At 40.8% G+C, this 19,803-nt stretch overlaps 1 protein-coding gene across 11 annotated transcripts in view; it reads right to left on the bottom strand.

Moving 5' to 3' along the window:
• Positions 1–903: 903 nt before the first annotated feature.
• The window catches only part of ZBTB8OS (zinc finger and BTB domain containing 8 opposite strand), a 24,094-nt gene continuing 5,194 nt past the window's right edge, over positions 904–19,803 (bottom strand). For 3 of the 11 annotated variants that reach the window (XM_049104870.1, XM_049104869.1, XM_049104867.1), the window contains exons 3-9: positions 18,398–18,508; positions 10,144–10,168; positions 9,749–9,870; positions 9,238–9,320; positions 8,230–8,282; positions 6,550–6,586; positions 904–1,766 (exon numbers count right to left, since the gene is read on the bottom strand). In XM_049104870.1, the coding sequence (XP_048960827.1) occupies positions 1,575–1,766; positions 6,550–6,586; positions 8,230–8,282; positions 9,238–9,320; positions 9,749–9,870; positions 10,144–10,168; positions 18,398–18,508 (623 nt within the window). In that variant the 3' untranslated portion in view covers positions 904–1,574. Of the gene's footprint in view, positions 3,063–6,549; positions 6,587–8,229; positions 8,283–9,237; positions 9,321–9,748; positions 9,871–10,143; positions 10,169–18,397; positions 18,509–19,803 lie in introns of all 11 variants that reach the window. The other 8 variants (XM_049104879.1, XM_049104873.1, XM_049104877.1 and 5 more) reach the window with 8 other exon arrangements.

The raw sequence follows: 19,803 nt of genomic DNA, 5'->3' as shown, positions 1-19,803 counted from the left end.
GGCCTCCAGGATCACACCCCAGGCTGCAGGCGGCGCTAAACCGCTGCACCACCAGGGCTGCCCTTAAGCTGTGCTTTAAAGCAGAGCTTTCTGACCAGCAACCTGTGGATGAGATTCAGCCCACCCAGAATTTGTACTCTGTGATGACCCATGGTGGATTTTTTCCCCAACAAATTTGGGAGCTTTCATATGAATATCTCAATTTTGGAGTGTCACAAAAACTGCCAACAGTAGGCCTATATTCACATTAGCAATAAGGACGCAAGCTGAGAGGTAGCTGCCCCCTTAGCCACGGCATAAATCCTCAGCCAAACACCCACACATGCGTTAATTCATTACTCCCTGACTCCGTGGGCAGTGAATGTGCTGTTCATGTTTTTGGAAAAGGAAAAGATAGCCCAGACAGAAGAATAAGAGACAAAGTGAGGATGAGTGGGTATGTTACAGGGTGGGGGAATTGCTTTGCAAAGGGGAAAAATGTGTTCCCGAGGCCAAGCCACATAACTGAAACTAGCCGAAGAGTCTGGTGAGAGCCTGGTGCAACCATCTCAGTAAATAAGCAAAAATAAACAAAGCACCTGCTGCTGGTTAAGTCAAGAATGCTTTCACAGAGGGATGCCTGGGTGGCTCAGCAGTTGAGCATCTCTGCCTCTGGCTCAGGTCTCTGCCTCTGGCTCAGGGCGTGATCCTGGAGTTCCAGGATTGAGTCCCACATCAGGCTTCCTGCATGGAGCCTGCTTCTCCCTCTGCCTATGTCTCTGCCTCTCTGTGTCTCTCATGAATAAATAAATAAAATCTTAAAAAAAAAAATGCCTTCACAGAGGGCAACACTCATTTTCCTTCTATTCAGTTATCTTCATTTTGGCAATATTTAAAAATACAAACTGCATTTTAAAATTCACATAAAATTTTTAAAAATTACAAATTTATTATAAATGAAAAGGAATATAATTTGTATTGCATAATTACATTTGACTTGCTTTTAGAACCCCATTATACAGCCCTGGTGGTAAGAGGTGTGGCTATTTTTTTTCGTAGTCAAGTTTGTGTCCTACTTGGCTTAATACATCCCAAGAGTTCTTCCTATCTGGTTTCAGCTCTTCTACTGGACTCACAATATCCCACTGCTCAGCTTCACAATCAATGCCCCAAATGGTCCATGATGTTCAAAGGGGTTCATGAAGATAGCCCTATGTCAGCCTGGGAATTCATCCTAAAAAAAGGTATGTATTCATTTTAAGAGTTACTATTTAAACCATGGCTCTTGGTCTAGTCTCCATTACCTCTACTTTCTGTTAAATACCCAGAGAAAAGTATCACAGGGCTCAGAACACTTAGTAAAGCTCACAGACCATCCCTTCCTTTTAGATCAAGTTTAGCTGGCTATAATGATATCTGGCACCACCCAGTGGCAATCTTTTCTATGTATGTGTGAATAAATAGCAACTTTGCAAACTCTTGTAGTACCAACAAAGAATGCAGCAACAGCCAACAGAGAAAAGAATAATGTTGCAAATCAAACAAAAGAAGTTTCATTTTTTTAAAGTTACCTATTTTGAAAAATTCAGATCACTTTAACATGGTTTTCCAACAACAAAGAACTTAGGGATCCCTGGGTGGCTCAGCGGTTTGGCGCCTGCCTTTGGCCCAGGGCACGATCCTGGAGTCCCAGGATCTAGTCCTGCATCGGGCTCCCAGTGTGGAGCCTGCTTCTGCTTCTCCCTCTGCCTGTGTCTCTGCTTCTCTCTATCATGAATGAATAAAATCTTAAAAAAAAAAAAAAAAGAACTTAGGTAATTTTTAAAAAACAAAGAAATGTAGAACAATTATTTCCTTAACTATATAAATATACTGGCTTTGATATAAAGTTACATGTTGGAAGGTCCCATCTGCAAGGGTATTTAAGGTTGCTTATGGGAAAACAGTATAGTGTCCATATATTAGCGCTTTAAAAATGAGAAAAACTCAGAACTCTTTCTAGAGAAGTCTTCCAATTGTTCAACTACAATTATTTCTTCTCAGAAAATCAAGTGGTGGGGTGCCTGGGTGGCTCAGATGGTTGAGTGTCTGCCATCGGCTCAGGTCATGATCCTGGGGCCCTGGGACTGAGCCCTAGTGTCAGGTTCCCTGCTCAGCTGGGAACCTGCTTCTCCCTCAGCCTCTGCAGCTCCCCATGCTTGTGCGCTCTTTCTCTCAAATAAATAAATAAAATCTTAAAAAGAAGAAAAAAAAAATCAAGTGGAATACAGGATGGCTCTATCCGACAGCGATCTAAAACACAACCTCTCTTAGTGCATATATTGAAAATATATGTGTTGGGGCACCTGGGTGACTTACTTGGCTAAGCATCTGATTCCATCTCAGCTTAGGGTTGTGAATTCAGGCCCCACATTTAAAAAAAAAGAAAGAAAGAAAGAAAAGAAAGAAAAGAAAGAAAAGAAAGAAAAGAAAGAAAAGAAAAAGAAAAGAAAAGAAAAGAAAAGAAAAGAAAAGTAAAGTAAAGTAAGGAAGGAAAGAAAGAAAGAAAGAAAGAAAATGTGTTAACCAATTTGGGAAAAAAGCCAAGTCTTGGTAGTAGGATTTCTCAAATTATTATTTTTCTCAAACTAGATTCCCTAAGAGTGTAGCAGATTCAGAGTCTCTTGGGCTGCTACTTAGATTACTGGTCCCTTTTGGGACCAGGCATTCCACTGGAAGGGTCTGAGCACCTGCTGCTACAGACTAAGAGATGAGAAGCCATAATTGCCACCTGAAGAATTCTTTAAAGTCTGAGTATTTGGGTAGCATGGACCAAGGCCACAACTTGATGTTCCATTTCTGACAGTCACACTTTAAAAGTTTTGTTCTGCAAATCTCCATACATCAACAGACACTGTAAAGTTTCTACCATGGGATCTTCTAAAAAGGAAGAGAAAAAACAGTTCTTCATCAGAAAGGGGTCTCAGAGGGGATTTTTGGTTTTGTTTTTTGGTATCTTAAATGTCAATGATCACAAAAACTTCTGGCTTCTCTTCATCATAGACCTGCATTGCTGAGTAGGTTATTGCCTTGACTTCAGTTCCCTAAAGATAGGGTGAGAGAAAAAACAAGAAAAGGTGAACATCAAAATCAGAATCATTAACTCTAGCAACAATTGGCAGGCCAAATTTTGCTATTATTCTGAAAAACTAAAAACCCACATGAAACAAGTAGTTACTTGTACAGCGTGCCACACTCATCTGATAATGATGCAACCCGTGCACTGGTGCGTGGTAGGAGCTGGAGCTCTGAGTCTGGCTTTGTTTCCACCTGGCTACAGAGGCTGGCTGACCCCTCCAGCATCCTTTTCCATTTACCAAATGGGGTGAGCAGAGGAGGCCAAGGTTTTCCTACTGTCTGGGTTAGGCCTCCTTCTTGAGACCTCCCACTTACAGTGTGACCTGGGCCCTAGGAGCACAGACTCCTCTCTCCTCCTCAGCTGCCTACTCACTTCACCTCATGGGGCTCTCTCTCCACATGTCTGATACATCACAATCCCCTTCCTAAGCCCAGGTTTAGAAAGAACTACAGGACTAGATGTTCTCTCGGTTCCTTCCTTCTAGAAGAGAATCTATAATAATTCCATGCAGCGTAAAATGTATCAGGCAATAGGTGACTAGCACTTGCTAGCTCTGTGGCACAAAAGAAATCTGAAGACTTCACAAACAGATTTGAAAGGCACTCACCTCTGCTTTTTTGCTCTCTGCCATAATTACCTGGTGAAACCACAACCTAAATCAAATTCAACTTTCTGCCTATGGCGGCACACAATGCTAAGGGGTAGCACCTTACATTACATCCACAGTCTCAAAGGGGTACTCTGCACTGACCAATCATCCTACACTTGCCGCTAAATTCACTTTCTCGCTCTCTGAAACAATTACTTTCCTTTTTTTTTTTTTAATTTTATTTATTCATGAGAGACACAGAGAGAGAGGCAGAGACATAGACAGAGAGAGAAACAGGCTCCATGCAGGGAGCTCAACATGGGACTCGATCCCGGGACTCCAGGATCCCACCCCCTGAGCCAAAAGCAGGCACTCCACAGTGAGCCACCAGGGTATCCCTGAAACAATTACTTTCCATCTTCACCTCTAGCATCCCTCTCTCATTCTCACCTTCTGGCTGTGCCTCCTAGAGAAAACAGAAGCAATGGGCAAAAACTGGCTCACCTTCCCCCATCAAATCTACCATCTCCTGCATCTGTACTCACACTAGCCTCACCTCTTGTTATTTTTTTTTCTCACCTCTTGTTATAATGAATGGTCTGTCCCCGCTCCAATCAGAAGGCTGACCCCTGAACCTGAACACACTACCCCACACCCCCCTGGCCAACTTAAGGTCTCTGCTCTGAAATTATTCTCTCCCTCTCCAGCATGATCAATTTGCCCCAAGTTCCTAGATCACTTCCACAGAGCATACACTGGTACTACAAAACCTCCTAGGTAAAACAAGACAAAACAAAAAACTTCTCCTTTCCCAACCACGTTCCCCTCTGGCTATTACTGGTTTTGTTGTTGTTGTTGTTTTAAGATTTATTTACTTATCTGAGAGACAAGAGTGAGTGAGAAGAGAGAGAGGTACAAGCTGGGGGAGAGGCAGAGGGAGGAGAAGCAGGCTCCCTGCTGAGCAGGGAACTGGATCCACAGCTCAATCATGGGATCATGACCTGAGCCAAAGGCAGAAGCTTAACCAACTAAGCCACCCAGGTGCCCCTGGCTATTAGTGTTCTATCCATACATTCCCCGTTTCTGCAAACTCTTTGAAAGAACTGTCTCAATATAGTACCTCCACTTCCCTATCTCTCATTCATTTGCTCTTTGACCCATACATCCTTCTACTGATTAGGTAAATCCATAGTCAATTGTCAATTCTCATCTCACTCAGCCTTTGAGCAGTCTCAAGAGCATGAGATATCTGGGTTTAGGGCACCCCTGTTCTTTTGCACCCCCTCATGAGGCTTTCCTTCTCTATTCCTTTTTGGCTCCATCCCTTCCAAAGTTGGTGCCCCAAAGCTCAGTCCTCTCTATATTCTCTCTTATCTACACCTCCCCCCTCCTTGATAATCATACCTAGTCCCTATGGCTATAAATATCGTCCTATTCCAGGTTGGCTTCCAGACTGAAATTTACAGATCTACCTATCTCCTGAATAAGTCATCCTACAGACAAGTGCCTCGTATGTGACATCTCCATGTAGATGTCTAATATACACTTCAAACATAATAGGTTCAAAAGCAAACTTCACTATGTCTTTTCTATTAAAATTCACATGGCCCCTTCTGCTGGTTTCTCTTCTATTTATGCTTCTCTTCCAAGGTTCCCTCATCAGGCTTCATTTCATTATGTTGTGCTTAGAGAAATCATACTGCAGCTACTAGAAGCATCCAGGACCCCCCAGTCACCCTCAACTAATTTAGGTCTCCTTGGCCTAAACACAGGGGTCAGCAAACTACAAATCATGGCCAAATCCAGCCTGACACCTAGTTTTGTACAGCCTTGCACACTAAGAATGGTTTTTACATTTCTAAATGGGGGGGAGGGGCACTAAAGACTCTCATGACATTTGAAAATGGCATGAAACTCAAATTTCAATGTCCATGAAGTTTTACTGGAATACAGCCACATTCATTCATTTATGTATTGTCTGTGGTGGCTGTAGAGCTACATACAATAGAGGAGCTGAATATTGCACATGTCACTCTTGTCCCACAAAGCTTCAGACATTATCCAGCCCTTTACAGAAAAAAAAAATGTGCCTGCCCCTCTTCCGCAGATTCAACTGGTATAGAATAAAGCCACACAGGGTAGCAAACACAGAATCTGGAAATGGCACAGAAAGCAGAAGGTACTTTAGAGAACATCCAATCCAACACCTTTATTTTTTAAAAATATTTTAATTATTTATTCATGAGAGACACACAGAGAGAGGCAGAGACACAGGCAGAGAGAGAAGCAGGCTCCGTGCAGGGAGCCCGTGGGACTTGATCCTGGGACTCCAGGATCACACCTGTGCGCTCAACCACTGAGCCACCCAGGTTTCCCTAGTCCAACACCTTTAATACACGAGGAGATACGGAAGCTCACAAAGGCAATGGGACTTTTAAGTCCCACAAAATATCTGTAACAGGGCAGCCCGGGTGACTCAGCGGTTTAGGGCCGCTTTCAGTCCAGGGCGTGATCCAGGAGACCCGGGATCAAGTCCCATGTCGGGCTCCTGCATGGAGCCTGCTTCTCCCTCTCCCTGTGTCTTTGCCTCTCTCTCTTTCTCTCTCTGTCTCTCATGAATAAATAAATAAAATCTTTAAAAAAAAAATCTGTAACAAACTTGACCCTAGAACTCAAGTACTGATACCTAATCCATCAAATCAGATGTGTGAAATCAGTCTTTAAACATAATATGGTCAGAGAAGTCTGAGGAGACTTACGGCTTTACATCAATTTATTAGAACTCACTGAAGTTTACTATCATGTACTGACTTTTTGATAAGAAAGTATAAAATATTTTTAATGGCTGGATTTAAAAACATACCTGAGGGTGCTTGGACAATGAAAATTCTTCTCCCCACCTTGAGAAGGAAAATTAGAAAATGATTAAGACTTCTAAGATTTAATATTTATTTGCCCTTTACATATTTTATTTATTTATTTATTTTAAGATTTTATTTATTCATGGGAGACACACGCACACACACAGAGGCACAGACACAGGCAGAAGCAGGCTCCATGCAGGGAGCCTGACGTGGGACTCAATCCTGGGTCTCCAGGATCACACCATGAGCTGAAGGTGGCGCTAAACCGCTGAGCCACCCAGGCTGCCCAGCTGAGCCACCTAGCCTGCCCTCCTTTCCATATTTTAAAATGAGCTTTGTAAACGTGGTTAAGATATGAAAAAGCCCAAAGAGATGGGAGGGGTATAAGGAAGCTATAAATTTCAGTTTGATTGTCAGTGAATACAGCTGTTCAGGGATTTATATGCTATAGCTATTTCAACAAGGTTGATGGTTGCCATTAAAAAAAAAAAAAAAGCCCTAGTATAGTGTGCATGTGGTAGATTCTCAATAAATGTTGCTTAATGACTATTGTTTCATTATAGAGTAACACGTCCAAAATTTTCACTGTACTCAAGGCATTGGAGAAAGCAGGTCTGAGTACTGCAGATGCAAAATACTACATACTATAATATGATCTTAAATTGGTTTGCATTTTATAACTTTTCAGGAAATGTCCATGGCCTGTATATAGAAGGCCCTAGAAAAGTACTCTCCTAGAACCTGGGATAAGTATCTTCTCTTCTTTCAACATGAATGTGACTAGAGATCATGTAGGAGAAGCAGTAGTGGTAGCAGAACGAACAGCACTTTTTTAAATTTAGAAACTTGAGAGAAGAGGGAGAAAGCAGGGGGATGGGGGGGTACAGAGGGAGAGGGAGACAGAATCCCACACAGACTCTGTACCAAGCGCGGAACCCAAAACAGGGCTGGATCCCATGACCCTGAGCTCATGACCTGAGCTGAAAACAAGTCAGGACACTCAAGCCACTATGTCACTGAGGTGCCCCAAAAGAACAAAGCTTTAAAAAAAAAAAAAAAAAGAACAAAGCTTTAAAATTCTGTTCAACCATTTATTAGCTAAGTAAATGGTTGGAGAAGCCAGATTCCTTACCCATTAAAAAATAAAGAAAAAAGGAGAGGGAAAGAATAAAAGACCTTGCTTTACAAAAAGAAAGAACTTCAACATAAAGTGGGAAAAAATAGGCTTTATGTAGAAATAACTAAAAGATAGCTTTAAGTGACTGAAAAGAATTGGGAAACACCAAGCCCTATCAAAGAGATCTAACCGAGTGTTTGCAAACTCTGGAAGGAAAAGTGTAATTTGTTAAGAGAAAGAGCCAGTTTGAACAGAGTCCAGGTGTGAGGAGAAGGATGCATCATCAATGCTTCCTGTCACCAAGCCAGGCTTCATGCAAAAAATTTTTACGCTAAAAATCAATAAGATGGGAATCAGGTCCAAGAACCAATTATCAACTTCATTCTAACAAATTTCTAATCCTCCAAAGCTGAGGACCAAAGCCCTTGCTCTTAGAGCTTAACCTGAAGATGCCACTGGACCTCTGACTTAACATTTCTGTCTTCCTACTAGGTTCAGTGAAGAATTTTAACAACTTTCCTGACTTCTATGACTTGCTACTTAAAAGATTTTCAAAACATACCCAATTGACCGTAATTTGAAATTTCTTTGATCAATTTGAAGTACCTTCACTTCCTAAAAAGGAAAAAAAACATTTAATTTTAAAAAGTGTTCATAACAGACCATCTATTAAAACATATCTAATAATTGTCAAAACTCTATGTTGTACACCTGAACTAATATATTGTAAGTCAAATATAATTTACAAAAAAATATATCTAGGTTATCCCCTTTTCTAGAAAATCACAGCATACAACTTCTCTGAAGCAAAGAAAACTAAAATGTTAAGTAGAATAACAAACTAAATATATTCCAAGGAAATAAGGTTTTTTTCTTACATATTCAAGGGAAATATTCTTGAAAAACATACAATCTAAAAACACAAGTCAAGAAATTTCTCTGTAAAATAGAATAGGATGATAAACTATTTTAATCATTCACAGCCCATTTCAATATAACATTGTAGGCTCCTGAACTCTGTAGGACAAGTGACCAGTTAGAAGAGTGTATGTAGTGGAGCTGGGAAGGGAGAGAATGTAGAGGTTGTAGAAGCCAGGAGGGCCCCTGTGTGTTAGGTTAACAATGATGTTGGAGAGCGGTTCCCTTCTCAAGGCTGGCAACAAGCAATCTCCATTTTGCTTTTCCTTTTTCATGTTAAGGAAAACTGAGAGGAATTTTTAAATTTAGGCCAACATGGCAGAGCTACTAAACTTCACATGGGACAAAGGAACATATGGGTGGTCATAAATATAGCTCAAACTTGGGAGACATAAAAAGTTTGGGTGAAGATAGCAGGTGCATTCTTATAAAACAATCCTGATTAGTGACAAATATATGGTAATATTACAAAATGCATATACACAGGCAAAGTCAGGTTAACCAAGAAGTCCCTGTTTTCTGCAAATCAGTATCACCTTATGTATCTGTATGGCTTGGTTTTGCCTCATGTGTTCTACTCTCAATCACTTGTCCTTTTAAAATCTGAACTAAGAACCCATTTGCTCAGTAAAAAAGAAAAATCCTTGCTTACCCGGGGTATGAAGAATTCATCAGCACTGAACTTATAAAGCCATTCATCCAAAAAGTGAAACAGAAGAGACTGTAAGTCATCTCCTACATAGGATCAAGAAGAATTATGATAGTATGATGTTTAGTAATTCTTTTTTTTAATTATTTTTAAAGATTTTATTTATTCATGAAAGGCACAGAGAGAGAGAGAGAGGCAGAGACACAGGCAGAGGGAGAAGCAGGCTCCATATAGGGAGCCCGATGTGGGACTTGATCCCTGGACCCCAGGATCACGCCCTGAGCCAAAGGCAGATGCTCAACCACTGAGCCACCCAGGCGTCCCATGTTTAATAACTCTTATCTCTGAAAATTTATTTGAATTTAAAAGTGCATGGAATTTCTTAGGCTAGCTGAAAGAGGATGAACAGGCTAATAATTAATTTTGTTGTTCTTACTATGAAAATGTACTGAAATTTGGTAGAACCCTGCACATTTGCATGACAATGTCTTCCCCAGTGAATAAATTGGTTTACCTTGGGTTTCTACTTCTACTGTTTGCAGAGGCTCCACAGTCCCAGTATCTGTCATGTAACCAAACATGGCCATTGCACATTGCTCAAATGCTTCCTCCAGAGTATCTCCCCATGCATGTAACCTAAAGAAATACATTCATGCCCTGTATAATAAAATCTACAGCAAGACAGAAAACTTGACAGCAAAGTCAAAATAAGATCAGCATGATAATACAAATCCAAAGGCCTCAATCAATTTAATGGCACAGAAACCGAGTTCTTTCGAACCATCATTTTCATGTTGTAAAGGAACCAAAACAGGAAGAGAGAATTAAAACTAGGGACATCAAGATTAAAACATCAGACTTCCTACTTAAGAACATGATTTCAAAGGCATAAATTGCAGGTGTACTCACTGGACATCTGCTGTATGATCCAAATCTGAGGGGGAGAGGGAAAAATATATAGGTCATTAAATGTGACTTGCAAATCACAAGAAAACTCTAGTTCATAATTAAGAACATTATCCTTTGGAGCACCTGGGTGTCCGCCTTCGGCTCAGGTCATAATCTCAGAGTCCTAGGATTGAGCCCTGTGTCGAGATCCTGGCTCAGCAGGGAGTCTGCTTCTCCATCCTCCACTGCCCCCCAAACCCTCCTTGCTTTTTCCTCTTTCTCTCAAATAAGTAAATTTTTTTTTTAAGATTTTATTTATTTATTCATGAGAGACACAGAGAGAGAGAGAGAGAGGCAGAGAGAGAAACAGGTTCCATACAGGAAGCCTGATGTGGGACTCGATCCAGAACTCCAGATCACACCTGGGCTGAAGGCAGGCACTTAATTGCTAAGCCACCCAGGCGTCCCTGGTCCTGTTATCTCAACAATTCACAGTATATTCTTCACTGGTATCAGGACTTCCATCAGTCCTTCCCACTTAGGCTCATAGAATATTCAAGCTAGAAGGAAGCCATGTAGCTCATTTATTGTAATTCCCTCACAAGAAAAAACCTGGGGTGCCTGGCTGGCTTGGTCTGTAGAACATGGGACACTTGATCTTGGAGTCATGAGTTCGAGCCCCATGTTGGGTGTAAAGATTATTTTTATAAAATTTTTTTAAAAAGGAAAAAAATCTGAAATCCAGAGAGATCGTGTGACTTGTTAAAGACTACTGTTGATTAGAGGCAAAGCTGGGCCTAGAATTGAGAAGTCCTGGGCACCAAGTTAGTAGACTTTGCACCATAATAGACTTTCGGTGGTATTCAAAGTTCAAATTCTTCTCTAATTCACTCGAAAATATTTCCATAGACTTAATATGTTTTAGGCACTAGGAAAGGACCAGAAGAGATGATAAGCAAGTTAAAAGAAAATGACAGGCATTAACCCTAGAAAAATGAAAGCATATGTCTGGAATGCTCACAGCAACTTTTCCCCCAAAATTAAAAACTGAGTATCCACCAATAAGAAAACAGATAAAGACACAATGCAATACTGCTCAGTGATAAAACAGTGTGACCTAATGACTCACTCATTAACATGAATCTCAAAAATATTAAATGAAAACTGCAGAACTCTCAGCACGTAACCCCTCTATCCAAAACCCCTGTGCCAAGAGTGAAACTTTAGCACAGCTGGGCTTCCAACAGCATAAGCCTTGTTCCTAGGATCACCCCAGCCCAAGCTAGACTGCCTGCTGGAGAAAGCGCTACAACCACCAGAATTTACTGTTCGCTACAGCCAAAATCTGACAATAGGCCTTTAACCTCCCTTTCTCAGAGCATTTACTAAAAAGGGCTTACCACAGTGAATATTTATCTCTTACAACTCAGCAGGGTCCTTCTCAAGGACTCCTTTGAAATGTAATCATCAGGAAGGACCCCCAGTCCCTGTGGGAGGATAGTGCCTGCTACCAAATGCTGTAGGCCTAATTGAATTTACACAGACTAACCATTTGTAATGTTTCACATCTCTGACTCTCCTGAGCCCCTGCTCTCCCCCTTCTGCATTCACCCTTGAAAGGCTCCATCACCTCTGTGCAATTTGGAATGGGCTCAGCTCTTTCTCCTACTGTAGTTACTGAATAAAATCCCATTCACCACTTTAATATCCAGCTGTGTTTATTTTTGATACTCAGTGAAGAAGCCAGGCATGAAAGAATCTATACTGGGTAGTTCCGCTTGCGTGAAACTCTGAAAAACAGGCAAAATTAAGCTCTGGTGATAGAAATCCAAACTGTCTCAGAGTAAGGATGTGAAGGCTGACAGGAAAAAAGCAAAAGGGGACTTTCTAGGGTGATGGAAATGTTCTATGGTCTGATTGGAGTTTGGTTACAATCCAATGTATGACACACTCCAATGATAATACATGTATGTATCTGTTTACCGAGGTTTTTAAAAAACATTTTATTTTTAAGTAATCTCTACACCCAACACTCAACATGGGATTCGAACTTAAAAACCTTGAGATCAAGAGTTGTATGCTCTGCCAACTAAGCCAGCCTGGCGCCCCTCTGTTTATCAAACTTATTGAACTTTACACTTAAGATCTGAGCACTTTTACTATACATGTAAATCATACCTTGATTTAAATAAAAACAAGTTAAAAGGGGGCTCCTGGGTGGTTCAGTTGGTTGAACATCCAACTCTTGGTTTCAGCGCAGGTGGTGATCTGAGGTGTGAGATTGAGTCCTGTGTCAGCTCCAGCCTCAGTGTGGAGTTGGCTTGAGAATCCTTCCCTCTCCCTCTGCCCCTCTGCACTTGCGAACTCCCTCACTTTCTAAATATAAATAAACAAATCTTTAAAAAACAATTTAAACGGACAATGACAGACTGTTACAGGCAGTAGTTCTCAGTTTTTGGTCTCAAGAACTCTTTACTCGGGGGATCCCTGGGTGGCTCGGCAGTTTAGCGCCTGCCTTTGGCCCAGGGCGCGATCCTGGAGTCCCAGGATCGAGTCCTGTGTGGGGCTCCCGGCATGGAGCCTGCTTCTCCCTCTGCCTGTGTCTCTGCCTCTCTCTCTCTATGTCTATCATGAATAAATAAATTAAAAGAATAAAAAGAACTCTTTACTCAAATATTTTTGAAGACCCCAAAAAGGTTTGGTTTATATGGGTTGTATGTGTCAGTATTAACCATTCTAGAAATTTTTTTTTTAAGATTTTATTTATTTATTCATGAGAGACACACAGAGCGAGAGAGAGGCAGAGACACAGGCAGAGGGAGAAGCAGGCTCTATGTAAGCAGCCTGACATGGGACTCGATCTTGGGTCTCCAGAATCAGGCCCTGGGCTGAAGGCGGCACTAAACCGCTGAGCCACCCGGGCTGCCTCCATTCTAGAAATTTTAACCCAAAAATTTAAAAATACTTATTAATTCATTTAAAAATAACAACAAGCACATGAGAAAATCCTCTGCATCACTGGCCATCAAGGAAATACAAATCAAAACCACAATGAGATACCATACCTCACACCAGTGAGAATGGTGAAAATTAACAAGACAAGAAACAACAAATGTTGGAAAGGATGTGGAGAAAGGGGAACCCTCTTGCACTGTTGGTGGGAATGTGAACTGGTACAGCCACTCTGGAAAACTGTGTGGAGGTTCCTCAAAGAGTTAAAAATAGATCTGCCCTACGACCCAGCAATTGCACTGCTGGGGATTTGCCCCAAAGATAGATGCAGTGAAATGCCGGAACACCTGCACCCCGATGTTTATAGCAGCAATGTCTACCATAGCCAAACTAAGGCAGGAGCCTCAGTGTCCATCAAAAAAAAATGAATGGATAGGGCAGCCCAGGTGACCCAGTGGTTTAGCGCCGCCTTCAGCCCAGGGCATGATCCTGGAGACCCGGGATCGAGTCCCACGTCAGGCTCCCTGCCTGTGTCTCTGCCTCTCTCACTCTGTGTCTCTCATGAATAAATAAATAAAATATCTTTAAAAAAAAAAAAAGGAAAAATAAGATGTAGTATATGTATACAATGGAATATTACTCAGCCATTAGAAACGACAAATACCCAACATTTGCTTCGAGGTGGATGGACCTGGAGGGTATTATGCTGAGTGAAATAAGTCAATCAGAGGAGAACAAACATTATATCATCTCATTCATTTGGGAAATATAAAAATTAGTGAAAGGGAATAAAGGGAAAGGAGAGAAAATGAGTGAAAATATCAGTGAGGATGACAAAACATGAGAGACACCAAACTCTGGGAAATGAACAAGGGGTACTGGAAGGGGAGGTCGGTGAGGGGGTTGGGGTGACTGGGTGATGGGCACTGAGGGGGACACTTGGGCAGGATGAGCACTGGGTGTTATGCTATATGTTGGCAAATTGAACTCCAATAAAAACATAACAAATAAATAAATTAAATAAATAAATAAATAAAACAAACAAAACTGGGGTACCTTGCTGGCTCAGTAAGTAGAGCATGCAACTTGTTTTAAGTTCAAGCCCCATGTTGGGGGAAGATATTACTTAAAAACAAAATTTTAAAAATAATAATAAAACCAGCGGTTTAGCGCCACCTGCAGCCCAGGGCGTGATCCTGGAGACCCTGGATCGAGTCCCACGGCAGGCTTTCTGCATGGTGCCTGCTTCTCCCTCTGCCTGTGTCTCTGCCTCCCTCTCTCTCTCTCTCTCTCTCTCTCTGCGTCTCTATGAATAAATAAATAAAATCTTTAAAAAAAAAACACTTTACTTAACATAAACTGCAGGACGCCTGGGTGGCTTAGTGGTTGAGGGTCTGCCGTTGGCTCAGGGCATGATCCCAGGGTCCGGGGATCAAGTTCCGCATCGGGCTCCCTGCAGGGAGCCTGTTTCTCCCTCTGCCTATGTCTCTGCCTATCTCTCTGTATCTCTCGTGAATAAATAAAATCTTTAAAAAAATAACATATTGCATAGCTTTATAAGAAAATAACCATATTTCCCCCAAAACTTTAGTGAGAAGAGTGGCACTTTTCATGGAAGTATTTTTTTAAAGATCTTAGTTGTTTGAGAGAGAGAGTGAAAGGAAGAACAGAAGGAGAAAGACATGCAGACTCTAAATTGAGCCTAGAGCCTAATGTGGGGCTTGATCCCAAGACCCCGAGACTACGACCTGAGCCAAAGGCAGACACTTAACCGACTGAGTCACCGAGGCACCCACAAATACTTTTAATGTCTGACTTTCAACGTGTTACATATAATATGTTGATTTAGCTGAAGTACATATATAAAATCAACCTCATAGGAGGAAAAGGAGTATCTTAATTGCTTTTGAAAAAACTTTATAGTCTTCCTTGATGCTACAACCAAAACTAGAAACATGCTAGGTTTTTTAAATTTCTTTTAAAGATTTATTTATTTGGGATGCCTGGGTGGCTCGGCGGTTGAGCATCTGCCTTTGACTCAGGGTGTGATTCTGGAGTCCTGGAATTGAATCCCGCATCGGGCTTCCAGCATGGAGCCTGCTTCTCCCTCTACCTGTGTCTCTGCCTTTCTCTCTTTGTGTCTCTTGTGAATAAATAAATAAAATCTTTTAAAAAAAGAAAAAGATTTATTTATTTGAGAGAGAGAAGGTGTGAGAGTGTGCAGTGGGGAGGGGGAGAGGGAGAGGAAGAGAGTCTTAAGCAGACTCAAAGCTGAGCATGGACCCTGACTAGGGGCTCCAACTCACAACCTGAGCCAAAACCAAGAGTCTGACCCTTAACTGCATCACCTAGGTGCCCCTGAAACACTAATTTTTTAAAGGTTAGTTGCAATGTGGAATTTGAAGCTGTAAAAATGAATTTTTCATACTCTGTGACATTGAAATCCATTGCTCTATCCTGTGCCTAGAATAGATCTTATCTGTGCCTGATTGCATAACAAGTCAAAAATACCAATTCATTGATTTATACAGATAATGTTGACATATTTAGTTATACAGAATGAAATTACATACAGATATACTTGTAAATATCATCACCAATCTCATCAGAAAGGTCTTTAAGTGGGGCAGCCTGGGTGGCTCAGTGGTTTAGTGCCGTCTTCAGCCCAGGGCATGATCCTGGGATCAAGTCCTACGTTGGGCTCCCTGTATGGAGCCTGATTCTCCCTCTGCCTGTGTCTCTGCCTCTCTCCCTCTATGTGTCTCTCATAAATAAATAAATAAAAATCTTAAAAAAAAAAAAAAAAAGAAAGGTCTTTAAGCACTAGGAAACTGTCAAGCTCATGATGGCAGGCAGATATAAGTTTTCCAAAATTTGAATTTTACTCCAAAGCTTGAATTTAATCATTGCCAACAAATGTATTATTTTCCTTGACATAAAGGCACTTTAAAGAAATTATCTGCCAAATACCCCTGTTTGAATAACAATACTACATCTTTCACAGTCATTCTTTGGAGGGGGAAAAAAAGGGTTTCATGAAAAATAAAAACAAAACAAAAACCCAGCTCATAACTCAATTACACAAGTTCTTTTCCTCAAGGTAATCATCAATACTTTGACAAGCAGTAGAAACACTTTATGCATACTTTCCATTTTGTTTCACAGAATATTAAAAAGACATGTACTTGGTGGTCAAGATTCAGTAAAATGGACAGGCTTTACTGATTCATCAAAGACATCTTCAATTCAAAATGACTTTTTCTTTTAAGTGCACAGTGGTACTGCACAAAGGGACTACCAGCAGAGTTTGGGGCGGCCACCTCAACCTGTGCTAAGGGGACAGCAGCTTTCTTTCCCCTACCAGTGCTTTTGCACCATTGACACAAATGTCAACATAGAGAAAGAGCATATACCTCAGTATTATTTTTTTTTAAGATTTATTTATTTATTTATTTATTTATTTATTTATTTATTTATTTTTTTTTTTATTTTTACTCATGAGAGACACACAGAGAGAGAGGGCAGGGGGCAAAGACACAGGCAGAGGGAGAGAAGCAGGGTCTCCAGGATCAGGACCTAGGCTGAAGGCGACGCTAAACTGCTGAGCCACTCGAGCTGCCCAATACCTCAGTATTATTATGAAAGTAGTTTTGATATTACAGATCCTCTGAAAAGATCTGGGAAACCCCAGGGGTCCAAAGACCACACTTTGAGAAGTGAAAAATATAGGACAAAACAGGAAATAAAATAAATTTAAGTTGGACTGAGGGGTTCAGGTAAGAATTCCCAAAGGAATCAAGACTTAACACTGTAAGAGCCAAGAGACTAAGGGTAACCTCAATCTGTCTGTTCATTCCCTTGCTCCCAATTTCTGCTAAGTGCCCAATACACAACAGGTGTTCTTAAAAAAAAAAAAAGATTTTACTTATTTATTCATGAGACACACAAAGAGGCAGAGATATAAGCAGAGGGAGAAGTAGGCTCCGTGTGGGAAGCCTGATATAGGAACCAGGATCAAGACCTGAGCCAAAGGCAGACGCTCAAACATGGAACCACCCATGCGTCCCCACAACAGGTATTCAATCATACTGCTGAATGAATAAGTGAGATGACAACTATGCTGAGTCTAAAAGGAAAAACAACTACAAGAGAAGCCTGGGGGGAAGTCTGGGGGCTGTTTGTGGAAAGAAATGAAACCAGCAGAAAATACAGACTAATCTCATATTAAATAAATTCAAAGACTGTACAAAATGTTGGCAGGTAGAATCCAGTATGACCAAGTAGGATTTACTCCTGGAATGTTAAGATCCAATTATTAGGAAACAGATTAATGTAACCCATATAAATATATCTTTATAGATATAATCATGAAATATAAAAACATTAACAGGACTTTTGAGCAAACTTTTTTTCTGTACAACAAATTAAAGTTTAATTTTATTTCTTCTCTCATTCTTAATTGCTGTATTTACTGAATGTTTTTGTAGTATAATAGAATATATATATTTGGTCTTTGTCCCTGGTTTCTGGAAAAGCTCCTAAAACCCTTGGATTTTCCTAAGTGATAGGAGTGTCTTGTTATTCATTAATTATCCTCTTCTGTCCACACTGAGTCTCTGCTATTTTTTTTTTTTTTTTTTGAGTCTCTGCTATTAAAGGTTACTCAGGGTAGGGCTCCCCAGTAGCCTTAGAACAGGGCAGTCACCATGATCAAACACATGATTAAAGAATGGGAACTTTTAGCTCCACCCTCTCACCACCCATGGGTGTGTGTCCAGCCTGTGGAGGGTGGAGCAGAAAACTGATCTATAGACTCTTAAAGAGACTTGGGAGACCATCTCATTGGTGGACTCATCAAGGTGCTAGGAGGATGACAAGTCCAGAGCGGGTACAGAAGCTAAAAGCCTCTCTCCCCATACCCTGCCCAATGCACAGTCTTCATTTGATTGTTCCTTGGTTACATCCCCCTATAATAAATGGATAAACCTAAATAAAGCTTTTACCTGTGTTCTGTGAATTGTTCTAGAAATTATTAAACTTGAGCCCAAGGGGGGCTGGAGAGGGATGTGTGGGACCGCCAGAAACTAGCAACTGGCTAGGCAGAAGTATAGGTAGCCTGGGTGCCCCATTTGGGGCTCGTGTCTGAAGTGGGAGCAGTCTTGTGGAACTGAGCCCTTAACAGGTGGGGTATGTGCTAATTCCAGGGAGTCTGTGTCAGAACTGAATTGATGGGACACCTACTTGGTGTCACAGAACTGGAAAACTGCTTGATGTGGAAAAACCACACATTTGATGTTAGAAGTGGTGTCGGAGGGGGGCGCACCTGGATGGCTCAGTTGGTTCAATATCTGGGTCTTGATTTCATTCAGCTCAGGCCATGCTCTCCAGATTCTCACTCTCCCTTTTCCTCTGCTATGCTCTCTAATACTAAAATCTTAAAAAAAAAAAAAAGTGGTGCCGGAGGAAAGAAAACCGTTTTATAATACAATATTATGATAATACAGTAGAGTATACAATATTCAAAGTATGCAAGGAAAAAAATTTGGGGATGATTACCTAAAAATATTTACTGAAAATTATACTAACTCTAAGAGAATTTCATAAAAAAAAGAGAATTTCATAAAAAGTCAGTGTAAAAAATTACACAACTCAATAGCTTTCACAATTATAGTCAGTAACAGGGCTGATAGATATCATGGAAGAAAAGATTATTTGCTGAGGACCTGGGTGGCACAATCAATTGAGCATCCTACTCTTGGTTTTGGCTCAGGTTGTGTTCTCATAGGTCATGGGACTGAGCTCATCAGGCTTGGTGCTCGATGTGGAGTCTGCCTGAGTTTCTCTCTCTCTCCCCTCTGCTCCTACCCCCTGCTTGCTCTCTCTGAAATAAATAAATCTTAAAAAAAAAAAATCCTTTACACTTACATCAGAAACAACAAAGATGTGGGGTGCCTATCTGGCTCAGTACAGCATGCAACTCTTGATCTCAAGGTCATGAGCTTGAGCCCCACACTGGGCATAAAGATTACTCAAAAAAATATATTATATATGAAATATTTAAAAATAACCTCAGGATACACGAGTGGGATTTGAATACCTTATTCCTGGAAAAAAAAAACATAAATATTAAAGCTTTAATTCTCTTTAAATTCATAATTGATAAGAATGAAAAAAATACCAACAGTAATTTTTTAATCTGTAGTGTTTTATTTTTTCTAACTTTTATTTAAGTACTCTCCACACCCAATGTAGGGCCCAGTGTGGAGCCTAATTAAAAATAAATAAATAAATAGGAAAGGAGGTGAAAAGTGGTCAAATATATGTCACTCTCGCATAAAGATTATTTTGAGCTGAAGACAAGTGAGAGAAGATATAAGTAAAGCTTCCTATCTTCCCCACTCTATTCCTAAAACATAAATTTGTAAAGGACTGCCCATCAGGAAGGACAGAAATTAATCACCAGCGAAAACTCTAAACCCTTATCCACCAGGAGTCAGGTGGAATTTACATAATAAAGTTTCCTGGGCAGCCCCGGTGGCTCAGAGGTTTGGTGCCGCCTTCAGTCCAGGGTGTGGTCCTGGAGTTCTGGGATCGAGTCCCATGTCGGGCTCCCTGCATGAAGCCTGTTTCTCCCTCTGCCTCTCTCTCTCTCTGTCTCTCATGAATAAATAAATAAAATCTTTAAAAAAAAAATAAAGTTTCCTAACTAACCCTCATCTTCCATTAGTT

This window comes from Canis lupus, chromosome 2 (assembly GCF_003254725.2).
Source record: "Canis lupus dingo isolate Sandy chromosome 2, ASM325472v2, whole genome shotgun sequence".
Classification (NCBI taxonomy): domain Eukaryota; kingdom Metazoa; phylum Chordata; class Mammalia; order Carnivora; family Canidae; genus Canis; species Canis lupus.
The sequence above is the reverse complement of the archived record's forward strand: the minus strand, read 5'-3'. Positions and strand labels throughout refer to the sequence as shown.